This window comes from Columba livia, chromosome 22 (assembly GCF_036013475.1).
Source record: "Columba livia isolate bColLiv1 breed racing homer chromosome 22, bColLiv1.pat.W.v2, whole genome shotgun sequence".
Taxonomy (NCBI): Eukaryota; Metazoa; Chordata; class Aves; order Columbiformes; family Columbidae; genus Columba; species Columba livia.
In genome coordinates, this window is record NC_088623.1 from 5,161,226 (window position 1) to 5,188,049 (window position 26,824).

General features: G+C 46.7%; 2 protein-coding genes across 18 annotated transcripts in view; one reads left to right on the plus strand and one right to left on the minus strand.

The window, feature by feature from the left end:
* NGF (nerve growth factor) lies at positions 1-25,600 on the minus strand. The gene is made up of 3 exons (XM_005510362.3): positions 25,127-25,600; positions 3,980-4,113; positions 1-867 (listed from the first exon to the last, which is right to left on the minus strand). Exon 3 carries the CDS (start codon positions 853-855, stop codon positions 142-144), a length of 714 nt encoding a protein of 237 aa, XP_005510419.2. The 5' UTR covers positions 856-867; positions 3,980-4,113; positions 25,127-25,600; the 3' UTR covers positions 1-141.
* Positions 1-26,824, plus strand: part of LOC110364635 (uncharacterized) — a 94,922-nt gene that overhangs the window by 42,803 nt on the left and 25,295 nt on the right. For all 17 annotated transcript variants that reach the window (XM_065038804.1, XM_065038806.1, XM_065038807.1 and 14 more), the window contains one exon: positions 12,716-12,932. In XM_065038804.1, coding sequence (XP_064894876.1) covers positions 12,738-12,932 — 195 coding nt within the window. In that variant the 5' untranslated portion in view covers positions 12,716-12,737. The remainder of the gene's footprint in view (positions 1-12,715; positions 12,933-26,824) is intronic.

Genomic DNA, 26,824 nt, shown 5'->3' on the forward strand with positions numbered 1-26,824 from the left:
AAAGGTTTCGAAAAGAGTTTAATAAATAATGAGGTTCTTTCTGTACTGTGTAAACTATAAATATACCATGCAGTCCTTTATAACTTAAAATAATTTACAGACTGAGGTAGGGGGGTCGTTGCCGCGGGGTCTCGGGCCGTCTCAGGGTCTCCCCGATTTCCTGCTGAGCACGCACACGCAGGCCGTGTCGATTCGGATGAACCTCCAGGCCGCCTGCTTGCCCTCCATGGTCAGCGCCTTGACGAAGGTGTGCGTGGTGGTGCAGTACGAGTTCCAGTGCTTCGCGTCGATCCCCCGGCACCCGCTGGACACCGGCTTCGGCTCCCTGCACTTGGTCTCGAAAAAGTACTGCTTGAAAACGTTGTTGTTGATGTTGACCTCTCCCAACACCGTCACCTCTTTGCCTTTGATGTCGGTGGCTGTGGTTTTATCCCCGACCCACATGCTGACGCTGTCGCACACCGAGAACTCCCCCCGGTGCAACACGGGGTGCGCGGTCCTCTTGGTCCTGGCAGTCCTGTTGAGGGAACCCGCGCCGCTGAGAAACCCCGCGTTGTGTCCCGACACCGGGGGAGGCTGCGTGCTGAACAGCACCCGAGGGGAGCGGAAACGCCGCCTCTTGAAAAATTTGGGGTCCACGGTGATATTGAGAGCTTCTGTTCTACCTATCGTCCACGTGGGGTGGCCGCGGGATGTCTGCGGAGCCGCCTGGGGAGCGTGGTGTCCGTCGCCGCCGTGGGGATTGAGCAGGGAGGGTTCTGCGGGATACTCCAGTGGAGCATCGTCCTCTGACTTTGGAGCTGCCTGTGTGCCGATCAAAAAAGCTACAGTCAGAGTGTAGTACAGCATGGACATTACGCTATGCACCTAGAACAAAAGAAAAACGTCGTGTTACTGGAAGCCATGCTGGCACAAACGGATGCCGTTGCTGACAATAAATTTATAAGATACTCGGGATCATACAGATTTCATCAGGTATTCATATGGGCGCCAGATGTTGTTCTGCTGGAAGAGCTCATCCAGACAGCATAAATGTTCCTAATAGCGCGAGAACACTAGAAAATAATAGCTAGATTATTATTAATTCCTCTGGTATTTGTTGTTAGAACACTGTTTATGAAGCACTTGTTTGGTGTTATTAATGTGGAGACCATATGGAGACAGCATGTTCCCAAGAGTGAAATCTCTAGTGATTTTTGCAGCAACCTTTTTGGCCAGGGCCGGTCTCCTGGCTGCAAATATCCTGCAGAGCAGCGAGGGCCGCGGCGCTCCCTCGGCTAAAAGAGCTTTTGGTTGGGTTAATGTGTCTGCAGAGGTGTCCTTGGGCTGGGGTGGGGACCCCGAGCGGGTCCTGGTGACGGGGCAGCCCTGGTGAATTGTGCCATTACCACACGCTCGACAGCCGCGGTTACCGGCCGTGCGGATGGGCCCCACCGCCACCTCTGTCTGCCCCTTCTGCCCTTTCCAGACACCGCAGTGCCCGTTTGGGGCAGATAAAGCCCACGCTCCCCCCAAGAAGAGTTCAGGCGTCACAAGGCAGACGGGATTTTTCCATGTTCAAGCTGCCTATCAGGACAAATACGGGTATTATTCAGGAGCCCTGTGGGTGAGAGGCTGCTCTGGGTTGGCATCTCAGGTATAGCATCGCTGAAATCATTGTGGCCACACTACTGGGAATTACATCTGGGGAAACACCGTCCTTTTCTCAGGGTGCCGTAAGCAGGAAGGTCATCAAATGTCACTGCACAGCAGGTCCAGTGCCAGCATCCTTCTACCAGGAGAGCGTGCAGAAAGTGTAACACAAACGTCTAGGTCTTTCTAAGAGCAATTTTATGCTAGAAGACCAGCAGCAGTAATACCTTGTTAAGTGACTACCATGTGTTGACTAATTTAGCCACATGCTGGGTTAACAAATCACCAACAGGCACCCTGGGAATGAGAGCCGTTCCAAAACGATCTGAAATTGCAGTTAAGGGCAGACATTGTATTTCCTCTTGATGAACAGAGACAGGGTATAAACAGACAAAAACAATACATCAGTAAGTGAGGCTCCTCCCGTCTCTTTGCCTTGTTTGCCTGACATGTCTCAGCTGGCCCCGACGTGGCTGTGTCCGGCCAGCGGGCAGGGCTGGACAAACAGCCCTTGGAAAGGAGGAATCGGGCTCTGCAGCTCCGCCGTGATTTCCCAGCATCTCTGAATGTTTTTTCTGGGTGTGGGTCAATTACTGTTGAAGTTCCCCCTTCTCTCTATTTGGCTTTCTCAGACTAGAATCCCCAGCAGCGTTAAAGCACCAAACCAGGGGTTTAGCTTTGTTAGAGCACAGTCTTGTAGAAAATGCAGAGCCCTAAGATGTCCCGTAGGATCTTGGGTGGAAAGGGTTATCTCGGACAAAAGCTGGAATGAAATAAACAGCGGCGTTTGTGCAGGGCTGGACAAGCATTTAAGAAATCAGCGCGAGATGCCAAGTGAAGGTGGTGGCTGAAGAGGCTGAAGATGCTGCGGTCGCTGCAGCGCAGGGGGAAAGAAGAGAAAGGCCAAAAGGCACACAAGCGGTTGTCTGTGCCACAGCTGGCCTGGAAAAATTTGGGACAAAACAATGATGAGGAGAGTCAAATCTCCCTCACAGAGAAAATCCCTGCTGCTCCAAAGCTGCTTTAATTTGCTTAAAAGGAGGCTGAGGGTTGCTGCTTTCCCGCACGCCGCTCGTGCTTAAGCAGTCGTCATCGTCTGTATAAGGAAACAGAGCTGGGTGTAGCTCAATAGCTTGGCTTGCGCGATTCAGAGAGTAACCCCTTGTTCTGCAACCAAATTAAAATCAGATGGTTCATTACATCTCCAAAGGGTTAGCTTTCCCGACAGAAATGTTAATGGGAAAGGTTTGCTGAACAAAATCCAGGCGCAATTTAGACATGCCAATAGCAGCCTCAACCTATTGTGTTTATACATCAACCCCTTTTCTAATTACTGCTTTCTATAGGAAGGAGATGTTTCAGCGCTCACAAAGAACTGTTTCTGGGTCTGTGCTGTGCAGGATTCTCTGCTCTACAGTGCAGCTACATTTATCTCCCGTTGCTGGTGCTGCGTATGCTACGGCTGTTGCTTTAAGGCCATTAAGACAAAATCAGAACGATCTCACCTGCTCGCCTTTTCTTTCTATTTAAACTTGCCTTGTGTTTGCTCTCCTTGTGGTAGGACTGTGGGGAGCACGGCCCAAACACGAACCAAATGGATTTGAGATACCTGGTAGTTTTCCTGAATATTCCGAACTGAATCTTTAAATCAATTATTAAATTAGTGGAGAGCAGAAATTGACAGTTTAAGAAGTGGACTGGACTCCGTGGCAGTGCAAGCAAGAAACGTTAACATTGAAAGAATAGGTATGCCTTACACTGTGAGGATTGTAGACTTCTTTGTTGACACATGCGGATATTTTACAAGCTATTTTTGGGTATTTCTAAACTTTGTAACATATTTAGTTCCTTTAGACCCTTTCCTGGTGCTTCCTAGAAGTGTTCACAGAGCAGCCGAGCGCCCAAGTGAACTGCAGGGCGATGCAGGGCTGGCAGTTCCAGCGCTGGGAGCACATGGGTATGTCTGTAACACTGGCCACAAGGGTTATCAGGGGCATTTCCATGCCAAGAATACAGAAACTGTGCTAAACCTGAGGATGTTTAATGAGAGCTGTGAGTTCTAAGTGAACCACCTCTCACTATAAGTAAACATTCCCCACAAAAGACAGGGTGTTTGGGGACAGAATAAAAGAAGACAGAATAAGTGAAAACTCCCGTCTTAGCCAGGCAGTAGCCAGCTAGCAGGGACCAGTGGGGTAGTGAACGCAGACTGCCCTTGTCTTCGTTCTTTAGAAGACAAACCAGTGATTTTTAAGTTGACAACTCTCCTCCCCACTTGTATGCTGGTTGAGCATCGTTTGAAAGTGTTTCAATGGTGTATAGTGGTATCGGTGATGGGGGTGCTTACCTGCGAGTGATCCGCACGCAGAACTGCAGCCCGTTGGTCTCTATTCCCTCCAGCCGCGGAGCCGCGCGGGGCCGCCCGGGGCCATCGGGCCGTTCTGCGCCAGCTGAGCCGGGTCCTGCTTGTGCCGCCTTCCGCTGCAATGAGAAGGGGTTGTTTCAGTAAACAGCCGGCAAACCAGTGACTTCGACACCGTCCGCCACTCAGTAGCAGGAATACGGGACAAATCCGCTTGCTTGGCTCTCCCACTTGTGCCTTTGACACCTCAGTGGTGTCAAATATTGTAAATTCAGGACTGCCGTTCAAAGTGGTAGAAATGGTGTTTTATTCATCTTAAATATTTAGATAGCTTATGTGTTCCATTTAATAAGGTAAATAAGGGTTGTATAAGGTAACTAAGGGTTGTATAAGGTAACTAGGGGTTGTATAATTGCTCCTCTACTGCAAAAGATCCTGCTGGATTCAGTGTGGAGACTCATTAGCTGAGCAGAACGTGCTGCTAATGCCAAGGAATGGGCTGGATTCGACACCTGCGTGATGTCCGTCCGCAGCAGAGCTGCTGCCAGAGCTGCAGCCACTGGGCTCGGCTCCTACCGAGATCCACATACAAGCTGCTTAACTTTTAAAAGCCCAAGCAAAACCTCCCAAGGCTGTTTGCAGGAGGTGCCCGCGGGTCAGTCTGTGTGTGCCCGTCGTGCACGTCGCGCAGCACTTGTGCCATTTGGCCGCTCTTTGGATTTGCTGCTGTCGTGTTCTCCCGTACCTGTGTGGCCGAAGTATTTAGGAATTAAGCTAATTACAGGGACATGAACGTGTCAGAAAGGTCAAAGTTCTAAAATCTGAAGCTTCATGCTCCCGGATTGAGCACGCTGTATTTTTGCAGGAATGTACTAGTAAAGTAATAACCCTTTCAGTGGACTCTTAACAGTTCGGTAACAGTAATGATAGAGCTATAATATGCTGGCCGCTGCCAAAAATAATCCAACAACTTTTCCGACTGTTCTGCCACCCTAAGAAAACACTGTTTCAGTTCCAACTGGCTGGTTTTTAACCACAAAGGAGTTTATTTTCAGCAGGGTGTTTATTTAAGTTCTTTTACTGTCTTCTTCCCGGATTCTGGTTGTGGCAGAATCCAGTAAATGATGCCGTGTTATTCAGAGGATGCTGAAGACAGCATCTATACACCATTCATCTCTACCTACCGTTCCCAGAGGTTAATAAAATATCCTGCTAAGGTCAGTATTTCTTCAGAATTACATGCATGCACCATTACAAACCTGGTGGGTAAGAAACCCTCTTGGCTTGCAGGCACCTGTGCATGAAACAGGTGCCAAGCAAAACAAGTATATATAGGGAATTCCCATTTTTTGTCCCATAGAATCTGAGGAAGAACAGACAAAAAGGGTACGTTACCTGGAAACTTATTAAAACTGAAAATTTAGTACATTTTCTAAATGAATTGCTCCCGATAAGAATAGCAGTGCTAGAAGTGTTACCAAATGCCTGTGTAGATCTCTGCTCCATGTAAAGCCCCCAGACTGGTACCTGTTCCAGTGCAGATCGACTCCAGACCACAGCACTTGGACAGATCGCAACAGGGTTATAAAGCAAGTAAAGATGTATGTGAGAGTTTCGGAGTTCCAAGAGCATTTTACAGATTGGCCCCTTCCCTGTGAAAGCTGCCGTTGGATTTTGGCCGCTGTGATTTTGGAAACGGGGTTCAGCACGACTGCAGAGAGCAGCGGTGATGATGTTTAACCAACAGAAAACCCTCCCTCAGGTATTCGGCTCTGTCAGAACAAGTCACAAATACTTCTTTTGCACATCTGTCACAATCCTCATGCTTTAAATAGCTTTTCTGGAGGGGATATTTTAAACTGAAGTGACTGGACTTAACCGACCCAGGAGGGTCCCTTCCAGTTATGTGCTCCTCTAAAATCAGCTGTTTTCACCGAGTAATATTATATATCCTTGATGGTAACTGGCAAAACATCAACACTGTGTTTTGCTACATTTCAGGAGTGTTTTTACATGTGTGTTTGAAGTGGGTTGATTTTGCTCCTTCATTGACTCGGTAGGAAGGGCTGGGGGAGATGGATGAAAACCCGCTGCTTGAAGTTTACTTGAAAAACAATTACATTTCAGAAAGTTCATGGGCTTCTAATGTTTCTTATTTCTGGCTACATTCGCCTGTGATATCATGAACAACAGACAGCTTTCCAGTGCGGAAATTTGCTCCGGGGCTTAGGAGAACATCCAGTATCCATCATCCCAGGGCATTCCGATCACTCCGCTAAGAATCATGCTTGACGTTAAGAACGGGGGGGGTTTCATACCTATAGAACGAAGAGAAATAGCTGCTTTCTTCTTTGCTGCCAACATAGTGCAGTTAAGATATATTTAAGCCTCAAAGGAACATGAATTCTAGTAATTCCGTTTCCAGCAGAAATCGTAGCCTCACTGTATTGCCTTGTTTCAGCTAGAAACAGTTCTCAGAAATGGGTTTGGCTGTAGCACAGAATATTTTTAGTGCCTTATTTTAATAGAGAGGACAGTTCAGCCTTCTAATTGCACATTCACCAAGTTCCATTAAAGTAGCTCCTGCACTAGTAAGAGAAGAGATAAATTAACGCTCACTTTGGCTCCTACAGCAAGTAAATTGTTTTCTAACTAAAAACAAGCACAGGCAATAAACACAGGCACAAAATACTGCCATCTAAAGCACGATACAATTTGGAGCGCTGCTTTCTGTCATTCTTGAAGTTGTTGGTGTATTTTAGGGCTGTGCAAGAAATAAACAGGATATTTGAATCCTTTTGTGATTACAGAAACACTGATTATATCTTGAATTTCTGAAGCGACACATGTTTCAGAGGTGAGCGCCCTAGTGCAGATAACCTGCTTCCTCTCAGGTCTGGAAATACGAGGGATTAGGCTTGTGAGAACACACACTTGATTTATCAATCTTGTAATTCAGATTACAGGCAATAGAAGAAAATTAACATCATAGTAGCAGGATATAATAGTTTTCAGATTATTGAATGAGCCGGTAGAGTCCCCGAATTATTTGATTAGACCCCTCCATTTCAGAGATGAGAAGTTGTTGCTTTATTCAATAATGGCACAAGAAGCTGCTGATATGTTATTATACAGGGTTGGACCCAGCACTGGAGTTTGTGCGATTTTTCAGTGACACCATATGGAGCACGTGTGCTGTGCTGTGGCTACTGGTTTGCAGCCAGTATTGTTTTCTGGTATTATTTGCAATGATGCACGATATGCTCGGCTGTCCATGCAGCAAATTGAATCACGAGCGTCACCCCAATGAGCACCAGTTAGTGTCTGAGTTTTATCGCGCTGCTTCTGGGAGTAAGAGAGAAATGAGGGGGGCAGTTGCTTCTGGAGTTGCTGCTAAAGAGAAGGTGTCAGCTGGCACATCTTCCTCACCGCAGCGTTTGAACAGGTATGCGAATTAAACTCCAGCAGTAGCAATTCAGGGAACAAAACGTCTGTGGCCCGAGAGGCCTGGAAGGGAATCCTTAAGCCATGATGAGTAAGAGCAGCGTCAGGCTCGGCACGTCAGCGTTCCCTTCAGCTTCGCTGATGAGCAAGAAAACGGGAATTTCTAATGGACTCGAGATTTCATTCCTCTGTTATGTGTGCGGTGACTCATCCTGTAAATAAGAGCTTGATGTGTGCTGGAGAGTCAGTTGGAAGCTACCTGTGTCTCATGCACTTCCTTTTGTTCCAAATGCCTCCAGAGCTGAAATATTCCCTTGAGTATTTCTAGGGAGAGCAGCAGACTGAGAAGAATGCTGCCCCACAGCAATGAGCGAGCACCGTGTCACTGTGAGCATCGTGTCACCACGAGCATCATGTCACCGTGAGCATCGTGTCACTGTGAGCATCGTGTCACCACGAGCATCATGTCACTGTGAGCATCGTGTCACTGTGAGCATCGTGTCACTGTGAGCATCGTGTCACCATGAGCATCATGTCACCGTGAGCATCATGTCACCGTGAGCATCGTGTCACTGTGAGCATCGTGTCACCACGAGCATCATGTCACTGTGAGCATCATGTCACTGAGCATCGTGTCACCACAAGCATCATGTCACCGTGAGCATCGTGTCACCGTGAGCATCGTGTCACTGTGAGCATCGTGTCACCACGAGCATCATGTCACCGTGAGCATCGTGTCACTGCGAGCATTGTGTCACCACGAGCATCACGTAACCATGGGCATTGTGTCACTGTGAGCATCGTGTCACCACAAGCATCATGTCACCGTGAGCATCAGCGGCGTCCTATGCGTTTCTGACTCAGGTTTAGTCTGGGCAAGGGCAGTGACAAGAGTGCTTGGTGCATCTGTCCACTTTAGGTACTTAAGGGAAAACAGCACTGTGAGTCCTGACCTGCAGGGTGAGGATTCGCCAAATCAGAAAACAAAAAGGCTTTTAAAAACACTTCTTCTTTGGGTTTATTTTATGCTTTTTTGGGCACAAGTAATGGGAATTACTTCTCTACAGGAGCCTAATATTATCATTCCATCCTCCCGAAGCAGTACATAAGTATTTCAGTTGCTAGTGCCTCTGCAGAGAAACCTAAAAAGGGGAAAACAATGTTATTGCCTGTCACCTTCATAAGTGATTCTGCCTGGTGGGAGGGAGCCCTCTCAGCAATGGGTGGTGGCTTCTGGCACCTACAGAGGCCGGTGACATGGGACAGATAGAGCTTGACGCCAAAACGCTCACTTTATATCTTTATAACTACTGATTTGTAAAACATAATCAAGACTTCTATTTCTACGAATGTAATGTTTGGCATCATGATACTCTTGCATGCAGAATACACTCATGGGAGTTTAGAGTCATCAACAGTCATCTAAAATATGGTTTTCTTTGGAAAACAATACATGATCTTCAGGTCACGGTGGCCATAGCAGTAAAAACTTGGGATGCAGCTCTTACTGGGACGGACTGGCCGTTAGAACAGTGTTCCACATGCACAGAGCCCCCCTGACAGAAGAGAAAATTGTATCCTATTTCAGATAAAAAAGACTGGGCAGGGAAAAATTTAATGAACTATAACAAGGGCAAGTGTAGAGTCTTGAATCTGGGCAGGAACAACCCCAGGTTCCAGTATAAGTTGGGGAATGACCTATTAGAGAGCAGCGTAGGGGAAAGGGACCTGGGGGTCCTGGGGACAGCAGGGTGACCATGAGCCAGCACTGGGCCCTTGTGGCCAGGAAGCCAATGGTACCTGGGGTGGGTTAGAAGGGGGTGGTCAGTAGGTCAGAGAGGTTCTCCTGCCCCTCTGCTCTGCCCTGGGGAGACCACACCTGGAATATTGTGTCCGGTTGTGGCCCCTCAGTTCCAGCAGGACAGGGAACTGCTGGAGAGAGTCGAGCGCAGCCACCAAGATGCTGAAGGGAGTGGAGCATCTCCCGTGTGAGGAAAGGCTGAGGGAGCTGGGGCTCTGGAGCTGGACAAGAGGAGACTGAGGGGGGACTCATTCATGGGTATCAATATGGAAAGGGGCAGTGTCAGGAGGATGGAGCCAGGCTCTTCTCGGTGACAACCAACAATAGGACAAGGGGCAAACTGGAACACAAAAGGTTCCACTTAAATCTGAGAAGAAACTTGTTCCCGGTGAGGGTGGCAGAGCCTGGCCCAGGCTGCCCAGGGGGTTGTGGAGTCTCCTTCTGTGCAGACATTCCAACCCGCCTGGACACCTTCCTGTGTAACCTCATCTGGGTGTTCCTGCTCCATGGGGGGATTGCACTGGGTGAGCTTTCCAGGGCCCTTCAACCCCTGACATTCTGGGATTCTGTGTAACATGTGAATCTGATTCTTTTGAAGTCAATGGCCCCAAGGGCATAAAGCTGGTAAAATTAAGTGAGCTAGAAATAAAAATGCTGGCTAGGAATAAGTTATCTGAGCATACTATGGTGGTATATCTTCCCTATAGTATCAGCTATACAGCAAATCCTAAAACGAATGATTGACATATGATGATTGCTTTGGAACTTCCAATCCAGACCTCAAGCTGTATATATACATTTGACAGGACAGCAGGGTTTCATAAAGCCTAATTCGTTGGCACAAAGGGGTGACTAAAGATCTCAGGCACCCACTGCCATGAAAACTACTGCAGCATACATGGGATAAACCCACCCGGATGGAGCTGGATGCCCTTGGGGTCTATGGAAGCCAATGTCTCCATCCCACCCAGCGTGAAGGACACGGGAAGGTGGGTACAGGGCCCGGCCCCTCTACACCTTTCCCAAGTGGATCCTGAGCTGGTTCTGCGCTGTTTGCTCCTGAGCTTCCCTGTACGAAACGGCCAGAAATGAAAGAACAGGAATGTCAGGCGTCAGGAAACTACCAAAGTCAAACTGGAATTCATCTGGAAAAAGAAAGTATGAGGGCAGTCAGATTACGATGTTACTATTCCATCTTACAGCCAAAAGTAGTTAAGGCAGAAAAATACAATATCTTTAAGGGCCAGTAAACTTTTCCAACTAGTGATCTGATTCCAGCTATTCACAAGGGAATATAAATCCTGATTCTTGTCCAAACCCTGATTAATAAGAACCAGCTGAATCCCAACAGCAGTGCTGGCGTTTAATTTCTGTTTGAGTTCATAATTTTCATTTTCGTTATCCTTTTGCACTTTTCTACCGCCGTAGAAAGATATTTGAGACAAATGAGATACCTAAAAGTGATACCTAAAATGTGATACCTAAAATGTGGTACCTAAAATGTGATACCTAAAATGTGGCGACTCCAAAAATGAAGTAGAAGGTGAAAATGAGCTAGTATGTCATGGTCAGATTTCAAAATATAGACTCCATATCTGTAATGTTTGTCTAGATCTTGAATTTGGAACATTATGTAAGTTCAAAGAGAAATTACGGCCAAGGTCCTGAGGACTTTTTAATACTTGATACCTGTGTGTTTCAGGCTTTTCCGTTCTATTAATTCTTTACATCAAAAGGAATTTTATCTTCTGCAGTTCTTCCAGTGCTTTTATAGCTATTTTAAAAGCCTCAACGATATTCCAGTGGGGCAGGAATTCTGCAAATACAAAAGGGAAGATGAAATGTGTCTGTACTTGCAAGTCAAAATACAGAAGGATGCAGCAAAGGAGGCCAGAGTTTAAAGAACCTTAACGTGTCTTTTACTGAAGCTGCGGATCTGGCTGCGCTTGCTAAACAAATTTGTAGCTGTTCAAAGGGACGTGTTGGATTCTTTCGCGTTTAAAAAGAACCTTAAGGATATAGACAAAAGATTGCAAAATAAAATGGAGATGCTCTTGTGTTCATTCAGAGATGTCTGAGACAGCGGAGAAACAGTCAATACTGCAACAGAACGGAACTTTGCGTATGTAGCATTTTCCATCCAAAAACGTCAAGTCGTTTTACAGGCACTTCATCAAATGGGCCTCGGCACCAGCTCCTGCTCTATCAGTAGCAGTTGCTTGTGTAGCAAGCGAAGAATAACACGGGACTCTCGCCAAGCAGTAGCTGTGTACGCGTCTCCCCTGCCCCTTTTTTAAACAAACCAACCAAAGAAAGCCAACCCTCAACCTTCTAGGGTATTCTTTCCTATTTCTGAACTTACGGAATGAAATTACCTTCTTAGTGATTGAATTCCCTCTCTAATTACTTCCTTTGCGTGACAATATGAAAATCGTGGCAAAGAAACTCAAATGGAAGCTTTAGAGCTTGACTTATTTCTATTGCAGCTGCAAATGGGTATTTACCCCACAGCAGGCACGTGCGTTCTGTGCCTGCCTTACTGTGACTGCGTTTAACTCGTTTTGTTAGAAGTCCACATAAGATGTGGGAATACAACTTTAAACTAACTTAAAATGTGAGTATTTTTCTCTAAATCAACATGCCCCAAGTTGAATTGAATGTTTAAAAACCTAAGTAATTGGGCTGTGGCTCATTAGTGGTTTGACTTCGCTGCCTTTCAGTGCTTAACAGGGGCCTCTAAGACGTCTGTACTAGAGCTGTCCACAAAAAAATCTGTGAACACCACCAAATAAAACCAAGTAAAACACAGAAACCCTGCAAGAGCGATCAGGTATCATCTGTGTAACTGCTGCAACGTTCTCTGGAAGCACAAGCAGTTCTTACAGGAGAAACAGGAGTCTCCTGACATCCACCGTAGTTTACCAAGAAAAACAGGAGGTTCCTAATGTTGCTTAGACCTTTGGGCCGTTTTCTGGACATGATCAGAAAAAGGAAACGAGCAGAAAGGATTTAATCTTCGAGTTCTAGCAGTTCAGAAGCGACTCTGCTACATCATTTCTAGGAAGAGACAGAGCTGGTTTGTAAACTGAGGCTGCTGGAACTTTCACCCATGTCCTTTCATGCTTCCCGTGTTCGCACTCGGTGCTCGCGTTGAACTGTGGTTGCTGTGTAAATGTCTTGACATTATGTAAAATTCTCTGTACCTATTTTTTTCCTGTATGTTTTCTGTTCTGCTCTGTTTTCAGCCTAAAAGAACATCTTGATTAATTGGCAGCACAGCGAACCATTGCAAAGCTGATCTACATAAGTGCTCAAGATGTCTGGGAAACATCCTACTTCTTCACACTGTTATTTGCCTTATTGTCCTTATTTGTTCATTGTGTTTGTGTGTGTGTGCCTCAAGTGGCAGAAAAACAATGGGTTTTGTCAGTGTTTGTAATCCATATGAGTAACAGTTCCTTCTCTCTTTCCCATAGCCCTTTATCGCACCTTTCTGGGATGGTGGATTCAAAAGCAGCAGTAGAACAGGATTCGCATCCCCAAGTCCAGCCTGTGAGCGCTGCAATGATGAAGTGGTACAGCAGCAAACACTCACAAGAGGCCCTCGGAGTTGCTGCCCTGCCAAGTCTTTGCTGCAGGAAACGTGGGATCTTCCCTCGTCTTGAGCACCTTTGCTTTCATCTCCCGCGGAAGGTATTTACTCATTCCCGTGTTAACCTGTTGCACCGTGACTCACACAGTTACAACGTGAGACAACTGCTGGCAACCATGAAGAGGGGTAGTAACAGAATGTCATGGATTCTGTACATTAGCAACAGAATAGATGTTCATAAAAACTAATTCAAACTTCATTTCCTTGTACTGAGTAAGTACAGTGATTTGATTTAAGAGGTTACTTCATTCCTATGCTCTGAGAATCTCAGCTTTACAGAATCACAGAATCCCAGAATGTCAGGGGTTGGAAGGGACCTGGAAAGCTCATCCAGTACAATCCCCCATGGAGCAGGAACACCCAGATGAGGTTACACAGGAAGGTGTCCAGGCGGGTTGGAATGTCTGCACAGAAGGAGACTCCACAACCCCCTGGGCAGCCTGGGCCAGGCTCTGCCACCCTCACTGGGAACAAGTTTCTTCTCAGATTTAAGTGGAACCTCCTGTGTTCCAGTTTGAACCCATTGCCCCTTGTCCTGTCACTGGTTGTCACCAGAAGAGCCTGGCTCCATCCTCCTGACACTCCCCCTTTAGATATCTGTAAACATGAATGAGTCCCCCCTCAGTGTCCTCTTGTCCAGCTCCAGAGCCCCAGCTCCCTCAGCCTTTCCTCACACGGGAGATGCTCCACTCCCTTCAGCATCTTGGTGGCTGCGCTGGACTCTCTCCAGCAGTTCCCTGTCCTGCTGGAACTGAGGGGCCACAACTGGACACAATATTCCAGGTGTGGTCTCCCCAGGGCAGAGCAGAGGGGCAGGAGAACCTCTCTGACCTACTGACCACCCCCTTCTAACCCACCCCAGGTACCATTGGCTTCCTGGCCACAAGGGCCCAGTGCTGGCTCATGGTCACCCTGCTGTCCCCAGGACCCCCAGCTCCCTTTCCCCTGCGCTGCTCTCTAATAGATCATTCTCCAACTTTAGTTGAGGCCCTGACACTAAACCTACGAGGCCAGAAAAGTATGGTCCAAACTTGTGCGCTGTGCAAATCTCTCAGCATCCTGAGCGTGTCAGGCAGCTGCTGCACAAAAAATCTGACTGATGCTCCCAGAGAGCAGAGAGAGTTTGAGCTGGGTCCATATTTTAGCTGTATGATGTGGGCTGCTGGGCACAGACCCAGCGAGCAGTGGGCGAGGAGGAGTTTTCTGTCTTTGTGTTATGTCAGAGTTTGACGGGAGGCAGCTGCTGGGAATGTTTTAAGATAGGAGGTTTTTCTTCCCTGCCCAGACATTTAAGGTGAAATGAAATTTAAGATGAAAATGAGGTGAGGGAAGGGGTTTGTCTGGATCTTGAACCAGCAGCCTCTGGAGCCCGAGCGCTCCGCAGCATCTTTACCTCACACAAACTGCAACAGCGGTGGGTGTAACAGGAGAGGTGAGTGACGGTCCCTTGCTGGGAGTCCGCAGCTGTCCCTGAAGTAAATGCCCGTGTTTTGAAAGGTTCTCCTGGTCATACAGTTATCCTGTGCAAAAGGACGGTTGTAAAGAAAAGATCTGGTCCTTTCTCTTGCTGTTCAGCCCCTTGTACATGGGAATCCTTTAAGCAAAGAACAAAGTGCAATGCAGTTTAAATGAAGTTCGGGCTTCCATGACCTCTTATAAATTCAGCAAATTTTTGGCTTGGCAATTAGAGATGTGGTTCATCTGCAGATTCTGTGCTATGGTCTGGCTAAAGAAGTGTGTAGATTTATTTAGCAAAATACAAGTGCTCTGGTTTCAGTAGCTACTTGTCTAGATAGCAATTGGTACTGCTGTCAGAACCCACAAACCCCGAGTTCGCTGTTGGTTCCAAATTAGGGACAAATCTTGATGGGAAAGCAACAGGAATGGGAACATTTCTCCCCGAAATGACCAAGACTTAGTGGTGAACAGAAAGCCCGGGTGCAGCGTTGCCGTTCATCCGTCACCAGCTGTGGGACAGGCAGGCCACAGATCACAGATCACTTCTCTGCGTGAGTCAGAGGCGACCAAAACTATCTGAGTTACAACACGATCTTGACAACAATCACTTTGGCACTTGGGGAAGCCAAATACTTGCTTCTTAATATGAAAAAATAGCTGATTAATGAGCTGAGTCATCCTGCTCCCCTTCGGTGTTGGCATGAGCAGCATTCGCTATGGATCAGCCTGCACGGGGGGAAGTGCCAACCCCCAGTGCTGTGCACCAAGCTGAAGATTTTCACTGGGGCTCCCTCCCAGCTTTATTTCCATGTATAGGTTTACATGAGGTTACACTCTAGGGTGCAGACGAACAGACTGGAAGGTGACACCTGCCCTGTCCCACATTCCCTTTCTGAACGATGCTCCGGGGCTGCCTTGTTTCTGGGACAGATCATTTGCAGAGTTTCAGGAATTAGAACAAGTTTTTAGAAGCTTTTAGAAAGATAAACAATACCAACCCACCCAGCCTCTTGTGGGTATTCCTACCAGCAGCAAAATCACACTTGGAAGGGAAATGGGGCATTTTAGAGTTGTCAGTAGGTTTCTCAGTTATTTTTAGAGAATTAACCCCAAAATGGTATTTCTATGGGTTTCATTTCTTACATCTAGTAAAAGTTGTTTCAAATATGAGCTGAAGACAGGTGATGTCAATTTTTTTGCAAGAGTTTGTCCAGCTGAAAGTACCAGTGGTTGTTTAAATGCTCATCTGGTTCCTGATGTGCCCCAGGCGGGGCAATGACAAAAAATGGATCATCAGCACATCTGTAAATGACTCATCTCTTTTTCCTGCCCCCAAAGGGCTGCACGGTTTTACTGCCTGCTTGCTTTGATGAGATTTGGTGTTTGTCATGTGGAGCTGTTCCATCACATTGGTAATATCAGGAATTCCAAGCACACTGGATGCCTTAATAAGATGTCACAGTTAATGTATTCATAACCACTTTGTGACTCAACACAATATGACACAGCAGTCCTCTTTAATTACCCGTCATATAAAGATTAAAGTTAAAACACAGACATCTGGCTGCAAATCGCGCACCTGGATGACAAATTTTCCTATCTGGCTGCACTGTGCTGTGTGGGCAGATGTGATTTACGGTGTGAAAATCCCAAATGCTGCTGGAGCCGAGCTCCACAGTTTGTCGTCATAATCACAGCATGGGGAATAGGTTTTTCTTTGGTGTTTGCCCATTTTCGCTAGAATTTTCATCAGCCGATGAATACATTACAATTATAGATTGTCTAACACAAGCAAAATAGCGTTATTTATTTATGTGTTAAATAATGTAAGCCTAGCAGGTGTGTGACCTAAAAGTCTTACAAAGGTAAGAAATGCTACAGTTCCTTAAACAGTTTTCTAATTTCTTCGCTTTCAAATAGAAAAGAATGAGTGGGAGAAATGAGAAGGAAAAGGGCACGTGCTTCTCTCTCTCAAAACACACAGAGAAAAGAAGTGGTTTTAGTCCGTAGCGCCGGTTTGCTTCACTCGGGCAGTTTCCAGGGCAGGAATGTGCATCTCGGCAGAGCTGGTGCATTGGAGTCCCTCTCACGCCGCGGCTCTGCGTGCTTGGCAGAGCCACAAACTCACGCTTTTTGGCATATGTGAAGTGTCCTGGAATGTGAGGCTGAGCGGTGAACCTTTGCACTCTGGTGTTTACAGCCTGTGCTGAGAAAACGAGGGGAGGGTTTGGCAAGAGTTACTGGGGCAGCGAGGATTTGGATCTAGGCAGAACAAAAACATCGATGTTGTGTATAAATAGCATTGATAAGAAACACCAATAACAAGGAGAGGGGTGGAAAGGATTCTTGACCAGGGGAATCAAAGCACGCCCAGTTTCTGCGGCTTGACAGCTCCGCAAATAAAACACGCGCTACTACACAAGTGCAGTGTAGTGACTTCAAATGCGGCTCAACAAAGAGCATCGCCTGGGTTCAGTCTGTTTAAACGAGAAACGACACTTGTGAAGTGATGCTGTCTTGTGAACCCTCGACCCGATGACCCTGGAAACTGTTGAGTGTCGATCCCATCTAACAGAAGGTTAGAGGTTTTAAAGCAAAAATATAATATGCTGAAGATTAATATGTTGGATTAACAAGTTGGATGAAAATGCGGGATAGGTACCGGTCCTGGCCAAAATAAAAGCTGTGGAGTTAGAGGTCCATTCGATTAGAAAATGTATGTTGGGGCAGACATGTACTTATGTGTCCTGAAAGTTATTCAGACCTCACGGATTCTTGCAAATTTAATAGACACCAGAAACTCTGACTCATTACTGCTGCTGCTTTTTGTACTGCTTGTTTTAACACGGTGGAGGGACTACAAAACATTAGAACCAGAGGAACAGAGAAGCGTAGAACCAGAGCTACTTAACATGTGTATCTGTGACCTGCAGCAACAAATAATATTTGCAATGAATGCAAATATGAGAAGTAAGACAAAGAAGAGGAAAAAACTTCATAGAGCCTTATGGATTGCTTGGTAAACTGAGCATAAGCAAACACCACATTTTATGAAACAGCAATACCTGGTAGGAGCAGCGTAGGGGAAAGGGAGCTGGGGGTCCTGGGGACAGCAGGGTGACCATGAGCCAGCACTGGGCCCTTGTGGCCAGGAAGCCAATGGTACCTGGGGTGGGTTAGAAGGGGGTGGTCAGTAGGTCAGAGAGGTTCTCCTGCCCCTCTGCTCTGCCCTGGGGAGACCACACCTGGAATCTTGTGTCCAGCTGTGGCCCCTCAGTTCCAGCAGGACAGGGAACTGCTGGAGAGAGTCCAGCGCAGCCACCAAGATGCTGAAGGGAGTGGAGCATCTCCCGTGTGAGGAAAGGCTGAGGGAGCTGGGGCTCTGGAGCTGGACAAGAGGAGACTGAGGGGGGACTCATTCATGTTTACAGATATCTAAAGGGGGAGTGTCAGGAGGATGGAGCCAGGCCCTTCTGGTGACAATCACTGATAGGACAAGGGGCAATGGGTTCAAACTGGAACACAAGAGGTTCCACTTAAATCTGAGAAGAAACTTGTTCCCGGTGAGGGTGGCAGAGCCTGGCCCAGGCTGCCCAGGGGGGTTGTGGAGTCTCCTTCTGTGCAGACATTCCAACCCGCCTGGACACCTTCCTGTGTAACCTCATCTGGGTGTTCCTGCTCCATGGGGGGATTGCACTGGATGAGCTTTCCAGGGCCCTTCAACCCCTGACACTCTGGGATTCTGTGATTCTGTGAATATAGAGGAATGTCACCCATAGATGAATGAAGAATACCAGTCTTATTTACAGGACTGGAGTCTTTATTATGGGAAGAAGTGAGTATAAAACAACCTTGGACTAATGTTACATAATTGATTGAAAAATAGCCAAGTGATCGTGTTGATCCTGTCTCTGACAGGGGCAAACAGAAGATCCCTAAGGAAGTGACTAAGAGCAAGATAAGCATTAGTGGTACTTTTCCAGCCGCTCTCCTTTCCTCCTGCAGTGTCTGGACGAGCAGCTTTCCGTGCCAGAGGGGTTTTGTGTGTTTAAAATCTTCACTCTGTTTCCCTGCCATGTAACTGTTTAGCTATTCCTTGAATCCATTTACATTTTTAGCAGCAAAATACCTTGTGACTAAGAGTTCTGCAGCTTAACTCCGTGGTGTGCGAACAACTGTTCCTGTTGTTGTTGTACCTCTCGTCAGGTGGTTCCCTTTGATGCTCTTGGCTTTTATAGTGGAAGAGGCACCAAGCGTCTGAGCCTTCTCGATCTGCCCAGGATTTTAAGCCCCTTTGGATTTTTACTGTTTTGCTTAAGTCAAAAAACGTGGTAATGGGTTGAGCTGAAGAACTGGGCTGAGTCCCCAGTACAGCAGCCAAACAGTCAGGAAAGAATCTGGCCTGGGAGAGGATATCGTTTTATAGGTGATGGAAGCACTTAACCCGAATTCTTGGTGAAACACAACGTATAATAATAAAAAGAGAAAATACCAAAGCCGATGAGGGTGAACTGCAGCCAGCTGGAAAAGTGAAAAAGAAACCCTTAAACTCCCAAACTCACTAATGAGAGAAAGAACTGGTGGCTTCTCGTATGGAAAATCTTGTATGTGCCAAAACAGCAATAAAGACAGGACATTGTCACAGGGACATCGTCTTCATCACTGGAGCCAGTCCGAGTCTTCCCTCGGAGACAGAAAGTCCCTCAGATGCTGTTCCTTGGCTGGACTCAGCTCGTCCCCAGAATCCTGCACTGAGCACTTCTTGCCAAGGACAGAATGTTGCAGAGTTTGCTGCTTGTCATTGACTATCTGATGCCACCTGATCCCAATCTGCTGCTGCTTGGTGTCCAGGAGCGGGCAGCTGGACAGGTGACCTCCTGACATCCCTTCCAGTTTGACTTATTCTTTCATTCTGCACTTCTTCTCACCATTTGAAGGCCATCTGCCCCTCCGGGAACCCTGTCTAACTGACCTGCTTCATTTGTTCTGTATACTGTGGGGTTTTTGAACCAAAAATTATTTACATTTGTCACTTGGAAGTATTTTCCATGTTGGAAGTCCAACACAAAGCTTAGTCCTTTTCTAGATGTGTGAAGGTGGTAACAAAAAGATGTAACCATGCATTTCTTTTTCTTGATACTTAAGGATTCTTAGGAGCTCAGAAGCAAGCAGAGAAGTGTACAAACGTGACGTTTTCACCTGATCACTCCGAACAAACTCGTCAATGGCCCCGAAGCAAATTGTGCTATGGAATCAGCAATGTGGGAGCAGCAGCTGCCTGCAGGCGGTGAACAGTCTATCCCTTGCACTTAGGAAGTTTGCTTTGGACATCTAAATAAGATGAAAAATGCATACGGTCCCTAAGTAACGCTGAATTTATAGTCGTGCTCATCAGAACTGCGAGTCGCTCTTGAAATGTTTCAAGAGACCAGCAGTTCAAATGGGCGAATTGAACATCTGCGTTAACACACGCACCCAAAACACCTTCTGATCCGGGACGGGACACCGAACGTCAGGGAAATAATGGGCAGGAAATGATGCATTTTGGAAACCACGGCCTGTGTCAGTCACCACCGGGCAAAGCTCTTTGTGAACAAGCACAGGTCTTTTTCCATACCTGAGTCATCCCGCACATGGAGGCTTTAAAAACATAAAAGGTATATTTCAAAATAATAGAAAAAAACCACATATTCTGTGAGCCAGAGCTGTTAAAGTCATATATAGCAATGAGGTGCTTGGCTTCTGTGACAAAAGTTTCTGAAGAGCTCTTCTTCTTTTTTAAGAACCCGGATTGTGTAAAGAACAAAATAAAGACAATCAAAGCAGCTCAGTGAACCAGATCCAACAAACATTTGCGTCACCTCTGAACCCATGCGGTACAGAGGGAAAAATACGAAATGATTAAGAATAGGAAAAAGATCAAATAAAGTGATTTTGAGACTAGCAAAGCCATACTTAGGAAATAGAAAGTTGTCAAGTAGATATGTGCGTAGGGCCCGATTTCACAGTATCACAGTATGTTTGGGATTGGAAGGGACCTGGAAAGCTCACCCAGTGCAATCCCCCCATGGAGCAGGAACACCCAGATGAGGTTACACAGGAAGGTGTCCAGGGGGTTGGAATGTCTGCACAGAAGGAGACTCCACAACCCCCCTGGGCAGCCTGGGCCAGGCTCTGCCACCCTCACCGGGAACAAGTTTTTTCTCAAATTTAAGCGAAACCTCTTGTGTTCCAGCTTGATCCCATTACCCCTTGTCCTATCATTGTTTGCCACCGAGAAGAGCCTGGCTCCATCCTCATGGCACCCACCCTTTATATATTTATAAACATTAATAATGTCCCCCCTTAGTCTCCTCTTCTCCAAACTAAAGAGCCCCAGCTCCCTCAGCCTTTCCTCACACGGGAGATGCTCCACTCCCTTCATCATCTTTGTTGCCCTGCGCTGGACTCTCTCCAGCAGTTCCCTGTCCTGCTGGAACTGAGGGGCCACAACTGGACACAATATTCCAGGTGTGGTCTCCCCAGGGCAGAGCAGAGGGGCAGGAGAACCTCTCTGACCTACTGACCACCCCCTTCTAACCCACCCCAGGTACCATTGGCTTCCTGGCCACAAGGGCCCAGTGCTGGCTCATGGTCACCCTGCTGTCCCCAGGACCCCCAGGTCCCTTTCCTCTACACTGCTCTCTAATATGTAATTTCCCAACCTATACTGGATCCTCTACATAATAAGTGATTTTCACCTTCAAGGCACCAAATAACGAGCAGCGCCTTGCACATATTCTTCTCTTACACAGTAACTGTGATCTAAATGTCTTTGGTGTGAAGCGAGTGACACAGCCGCTGTGCCTGAAGGTGAGTGAGTCCTGCGTCTGTCTGTCCTCCTCCCGAGCACAGGACGGCGAGTGTGCGGAGTCGAGTCCTCGCCTGGGACGTGCTGACCACTGGATTCCCGCAGCCAGCTCTGTGTCCTGGGCTCCCCGGGTCCCCACCAGCGCAGCCAGCGCTCGGATCTGCACTGGTGGAGCCATTACATTTCATTTCCTCCCTTCTGCTGCGTCCCCATAATTGTTTACAAGCGCCAGGTGTTAACGTTCCAGTGCATCGTAACTCATTTGCAAGTATTTAATCATCTCAGAGGAGCAAAATTTGTGGGCACAAAGTCCCACTTTTGCACGCAGGAGGTTCTGAATAACTGTAGTGGTTCTTTGCGCTTGCTACAGTCTGAAAAACACGTTTAATGCATCAACAGCAAGTCGCTGTGCTTGGGACAGGTTAGCAAAGCTGAGCTGACATCTCGTGTCTCTGCATTTCAGCCTCGGAACACGCAGGGGGTTCTTGGCATTGCCCTGTTTGCTTTGCCACCCCCTGGACGGCCGCGCTTTGCAGGGGATGCAGTTCTCAAAGGAAAGCTGCATTGTCGAGGGATGAACAGTGCACTATTTCCACGCTGCTTTTTACTTAGATGTACATATATTTTTAGTGAAAGCGGTTAGGAAAGATTTGAGCTCAATAATGAGTTTCAAACAAGGAGTCAGCTCCAAAATAAACAGGCCGTAAAGATAGGAGATAAAATTGTATTTTCCCATTAGCGGTATAGTTCAGTGGATTTCAGAAGATCAGACAATTATGTGCTTTCACAGGCTGTTCTCCACTATCTCAGCCATCATCTATTTAGCCATCGCTTTGCCTGAATAATGTTAATCTCAATGTTAATGTCTTTCTGTAGTGGGAGCTCACGTGTCTACACCTAATTCTTAAACAAAGCTAAAAATAAGTAATTCTAAAAATAAGTAATTCTAAAAATAAGTAGTTCTATCTTTACCTCTTTGCTTTGCCAGAGTCACCGTTCTTCCCTCAGCGACCCCCCAGCCCATAGCAAATCTCAGTCACCTTTTCCAGCTGGAGCAGGCTGGTATTTGACACTGTGAAGCTGTGCAGAAGTTGGGGTGTCTGCCCTGGGCCAGCTCGCCAGGCTGGGGTTCGCTCTCCGGCAGCAGCTGATGAATTGAGGTGTGGCGGGATTAGCGCCCCGCGTGCTGTCCCGCTCCGGCTCCTTTGCAATCACACATCTCCCGAACCGCATGATTGCTTTCTGAGCCCCTGCGAACCGCAATATCCTGTGGAAAGGAATCCCACAGAGAGCAACCACCTTCTTTTCTTTGCCGTGGACTTGCCACCTGCTAATTTCATTTCTCACTCCTCGATTTTTGAACTGGGAGACAACAACAGCCATTTCCTTTTAAATTCTTAAGGATAATTATGACTATAAATATCTTCATTCTACCCCTCCTCAGCCGTCTCTTTTCCAGACATTATCTCTGTAGTTTCTCTAAAGACGGAAAATGTTCCAGGCTTTCCATCACGCTGCACCTTTTCTTGTTTATCTCATCGTTTTTTCTGAGATGTAAATGAAGACCAGAACTACAGGACGCAGGGGCAGTATGGCTTGATATTGAGAGTCTGAGATTTTCTTTCCACTAAGTCCTATAGCTTTAGTATGAGCGGAACCGGGCAGATGAGAGCGCAGGTAACTCACATTAAATAGACAATACAGTCTCCTGACAAGGGCTTAGGGTTTAGTTGTGGTCACTGTGACCGGGGCGGCTGCCGGCAGAGGTCACCAGTGCTATAGCACTGAGTTCCACTGCTTTTATTGGACTGAGATGCGAAGGATTGACAAATATTCCTAAACCCACCAATCCAGCATTGACTTCTGCTCTTCGGACATTGAATCTTTTGGAACGAAAGCGTTAATTTCATTAACCCTTTATTTTTTTCTCGGCAGAGTTTGTTCTTAAAATATAGACTTAAAAACGGCAGAATTGTGTTAACTGTTTGAATTTAGCAATATTTTTTCCATGTGCCTTTCTGTAATTCAGCTAATGCTAATTAATATATGTTCAGTATTCTTTTAGTCCTGTAAGCATTTTGTAAAGAAACAGAAAACCATTTAAATTTGCATTTAAAGGAACATTTTTAAACAGCCAAAGTCATGGAGCTATAGGGGAATTTATGGGACTTATTCTATTGATTGAAATAATCTAGTTTTTAAATGCATTTTATCCGGCCCTTGTGCTAGGTATCCCATTAAAGAAAGACATTTGACACTTGAAAATACTAATCTGAACACATATTTGTGGTATTTTTCTAACCTGATTTTTTAAATCAGCATCTTACGGTGATCACATAGGCTGCCTGCTTATTGCCTGTAACAATTGTCAGCGAATGGGTTAGAAGGATCCTTTGTGCTCTTGGAACTCTCCACTGAACTTAAATGGAGGCATCTGAAAATGCAATTTCAGCTTTTGATTGAGCAAATGGACACAGATCAGCTCAGATGACGAGAAAAGCTGCAGTGACTTTCCTGAGTGCCCAATAGTGAGACCGACAGGTCCCTTCGGGGCGGATCGAGGTGTGAAATCACTGCACTGCACTGCACGGGTCCATCAGGACGGCTGCTCTCCCGGCCGGGCTGAGATTTGTTAGACAAGTATTCATATACGTAATTATGAATATATTTAAAGGCCAAATCTTTCCTGTCATACTCATGTGAACACTGCAGCTTATTCGGTTCTTCATTCCATCACCGTAACCTCTTTGTGAAAGTGCCGAAAATCTTGTAGCCTGAATTTCAGCTGAGTGTCTGAAATGGTAGTTGTCAGGGTTGTTTTTTAAAGCCTGTTTTCCGTACCATCCACAGCAGCTCCCAAGTGCAGAGTACGAACGTACAGGCACATCGGTGTCCTCCCCATCTCCTTGCACATAAATCGTCACGTTTTATCTCGGCTTAGCAAAAAAGTGCCCAAAGGACTTCATTGTGATACTCTAATGTATGAAAACACCCATAAATTATCTGACTAACAGTTACAGTGCAGCCTGGAAGTTGTGACAACTTGGAAAAACCAGCCTGACAAGCACGCTCACTTTCGCTGCTTTTCTAAAACTTCTTGAGCATATAAGGAGAATTTAAAGTGAGGAAAGCAACTGGAGCACAAACACGTTTTGTTCTCGGCACAGAAATCCCGTCTGTCGCCCTGGCTGGGTCCCCGTTTTCCTCTCTGCCTGGTGTATCAGCTACAACAGCCTTATCAGCCCCTAGAAATCACTAAACGCTGTCACTGGCAGCGGGTTTGAGGCTTTTCCAAGGGAACATCCCAAGGATACAGCGGTGAACTGCTCTGCCTGGAGCCGACAGCTTTCTGCCCCAAGCCACTCATGCTTCGATTTGCCAGGATTCCTATTTATTTATACGAGTAAAGAAAGGAATGAGTTCTTATCTAGAGTAGAAATATCACAAGCAAAAAAATAAATGAAAGTGCTAAGTAAGCCTTAATATTCAGAACAAAGACAGTAAAGAATTTTCATATTGGTGTAACTGCTGTACGATGCGAACAAAACTAAGTTCTCATATACCTGGATTAGAAGAACGAGACGAACAGCACGTTTCTCTAAGGTTAAGCTGTTCTTACGAAAGATGTTTTTCAAGCTTTAAGCTTAAACACAAATGCTTTATGAACACCTTCCAGATGTGCGTGCGGTTTAACCTGCGCTAACAGATGCAATTTCAGTTTCACTAGACCACACCGTTCTCCCAAACGCTATTTTTAAGCAACGAGCACTCAGTATTTCAAAGCCATCCGATCTTTTCCCCCTCTGGAGAGCGAAAATCACCGTGCAGCCAAAAAAAACCCCCACATCGGCTCATTTTGAAGATCCCGAAGTTCTACAACTGCTTGCAGGCGCCGCGTTACTCCGCACGGCCCGCGGGGTCACTCACCTGGTGGCGGGGGGTCCCCAGGGGGGTCCGTGCTGGTTTTCGGGGCTCAGCACCCCGGTTTGCGGCCGCTCTCCCCAGCCAGCAGAGCCATTCACATCCCGCAGCCTCCCCAGCCCATTCACTGACTCACAGCCCGCGCTGGGTCCTAGTGCGGCGCACGTGTGGGAGCCGCAGGAATCCGGCCCTTGGCCGCGGGCCCAGCGCGGGCGCTCACGCACAGATGTGCAAGGGAAAGTTTCAAAGCCGTGCGCTGCTCCGTGCGGCTCCGCGGGTGTAATTCCCCAAGGAAAAAAAACCAACAGACCAAACCGATTGCGCTGTCAAGCGCTGAAACCGTCTTTAAGGGGCGTTCTTGGCTTCAGCCTGCTTTGCATCTTAATCCTTGCGCTTAACTTAGAGATGGGAGCTGGCGGAAAGAGGCTGCCGGCTCCCCGCTGAATGGGCTCTTTTGCGAATCCTCCCCAGAGCCCTTTACTCGTAAGTCTACAAACGAATCGATAGGAACGCTAATGGTTAACTGGGGAAGGAGCGGACTGGGCTGCCTGCAGGAATGGTGCAGTCCCCATTATCAGCTGTGTTTAACTGGGGTCAGCCAAGCACTGCTCTAGAGTAGCAAAGAAATATTTGACCCTGACTTGGGGCAGAGGAAGAGATTATATAAGAACCCTTCCAGCCACAATATTCTGTGTTTAACACGCTTACTTTAAGCAACAAAGAGAGATGGAAATGTTTTTCATTACGTCTGTGGAGGAGGATTAAGTACTTTACAAGGAAACAACAGTGTGTGTTAAAGCACCGATGAATATAGGAAAGAAATGCAAAAGTGAAAAGTTTCATATGATAAAAAAAAAAGAGCAAGTTGTCTAAATACTCTAAAACCAGTGGGCTAACTATTATAAAGCAGCCCCTCAGAATGTGATAGCTCTCGTTCTGGAATAGTGTAACCTTTGTGATTACACAGACGCGAGGACAAAATAATTAAACCGTCCTCCGTTGAAAAGCAGAACATTGATCTGTGTGGAAATAATGAACACTGGTAGATTCCGTCCAGAAGAGGGCGGGCGTCTGGAGCCCCGGCCTGAAACCCTCGGGGGACGCAACGGGAGCGTGTGTGGAAGGTGCACAGAGCAAGAAGGCAAAGGGGCTTTGAGATAATGTTTCCTATTTGCCACACGGATACGCTGCTTTCTGAAGGCAAAGCAAGCGTATTGTCACGTTTTATTAAAACTAGCAGGCAAACCTTAACTTTCCTTCCCCCCAGTGCCAAAGATAACAGCGGCTCCAGCGCCAGACTGGTTCTTGGAGGTGGCGCATGTTTAAAATTGCCTGAAATATCCTGAAGGAAATTGCAGCACAAAACGCTTGATGCAAGTGCTAAAATTACCTTCCCGGGATTATGCAGATTGCTTTGTTTTTCTAAAAGAAAAATGTTTTCCACACATGAAAGCAGCCCCAGGCCGACGTCTGATGTCTTCATTTCCATCGGGGTTTCTGGAAGTTTGGCCTGTAAAACGTGACCTCGGGATTTGGCCTTAGCTCCATATTTCCTTGCAGAAATGCCAGGCTATTCTTGTGTTGAGCATTCGTCTCGCTTCATTGGAATATCCTCAGATTAGGACTTTGCGCTGGAAAATCTGGAAGAGCGTTAGAGTCCATTGTGACTGTAGCAAACAGCATCAAGACGGAGATATCAAAATA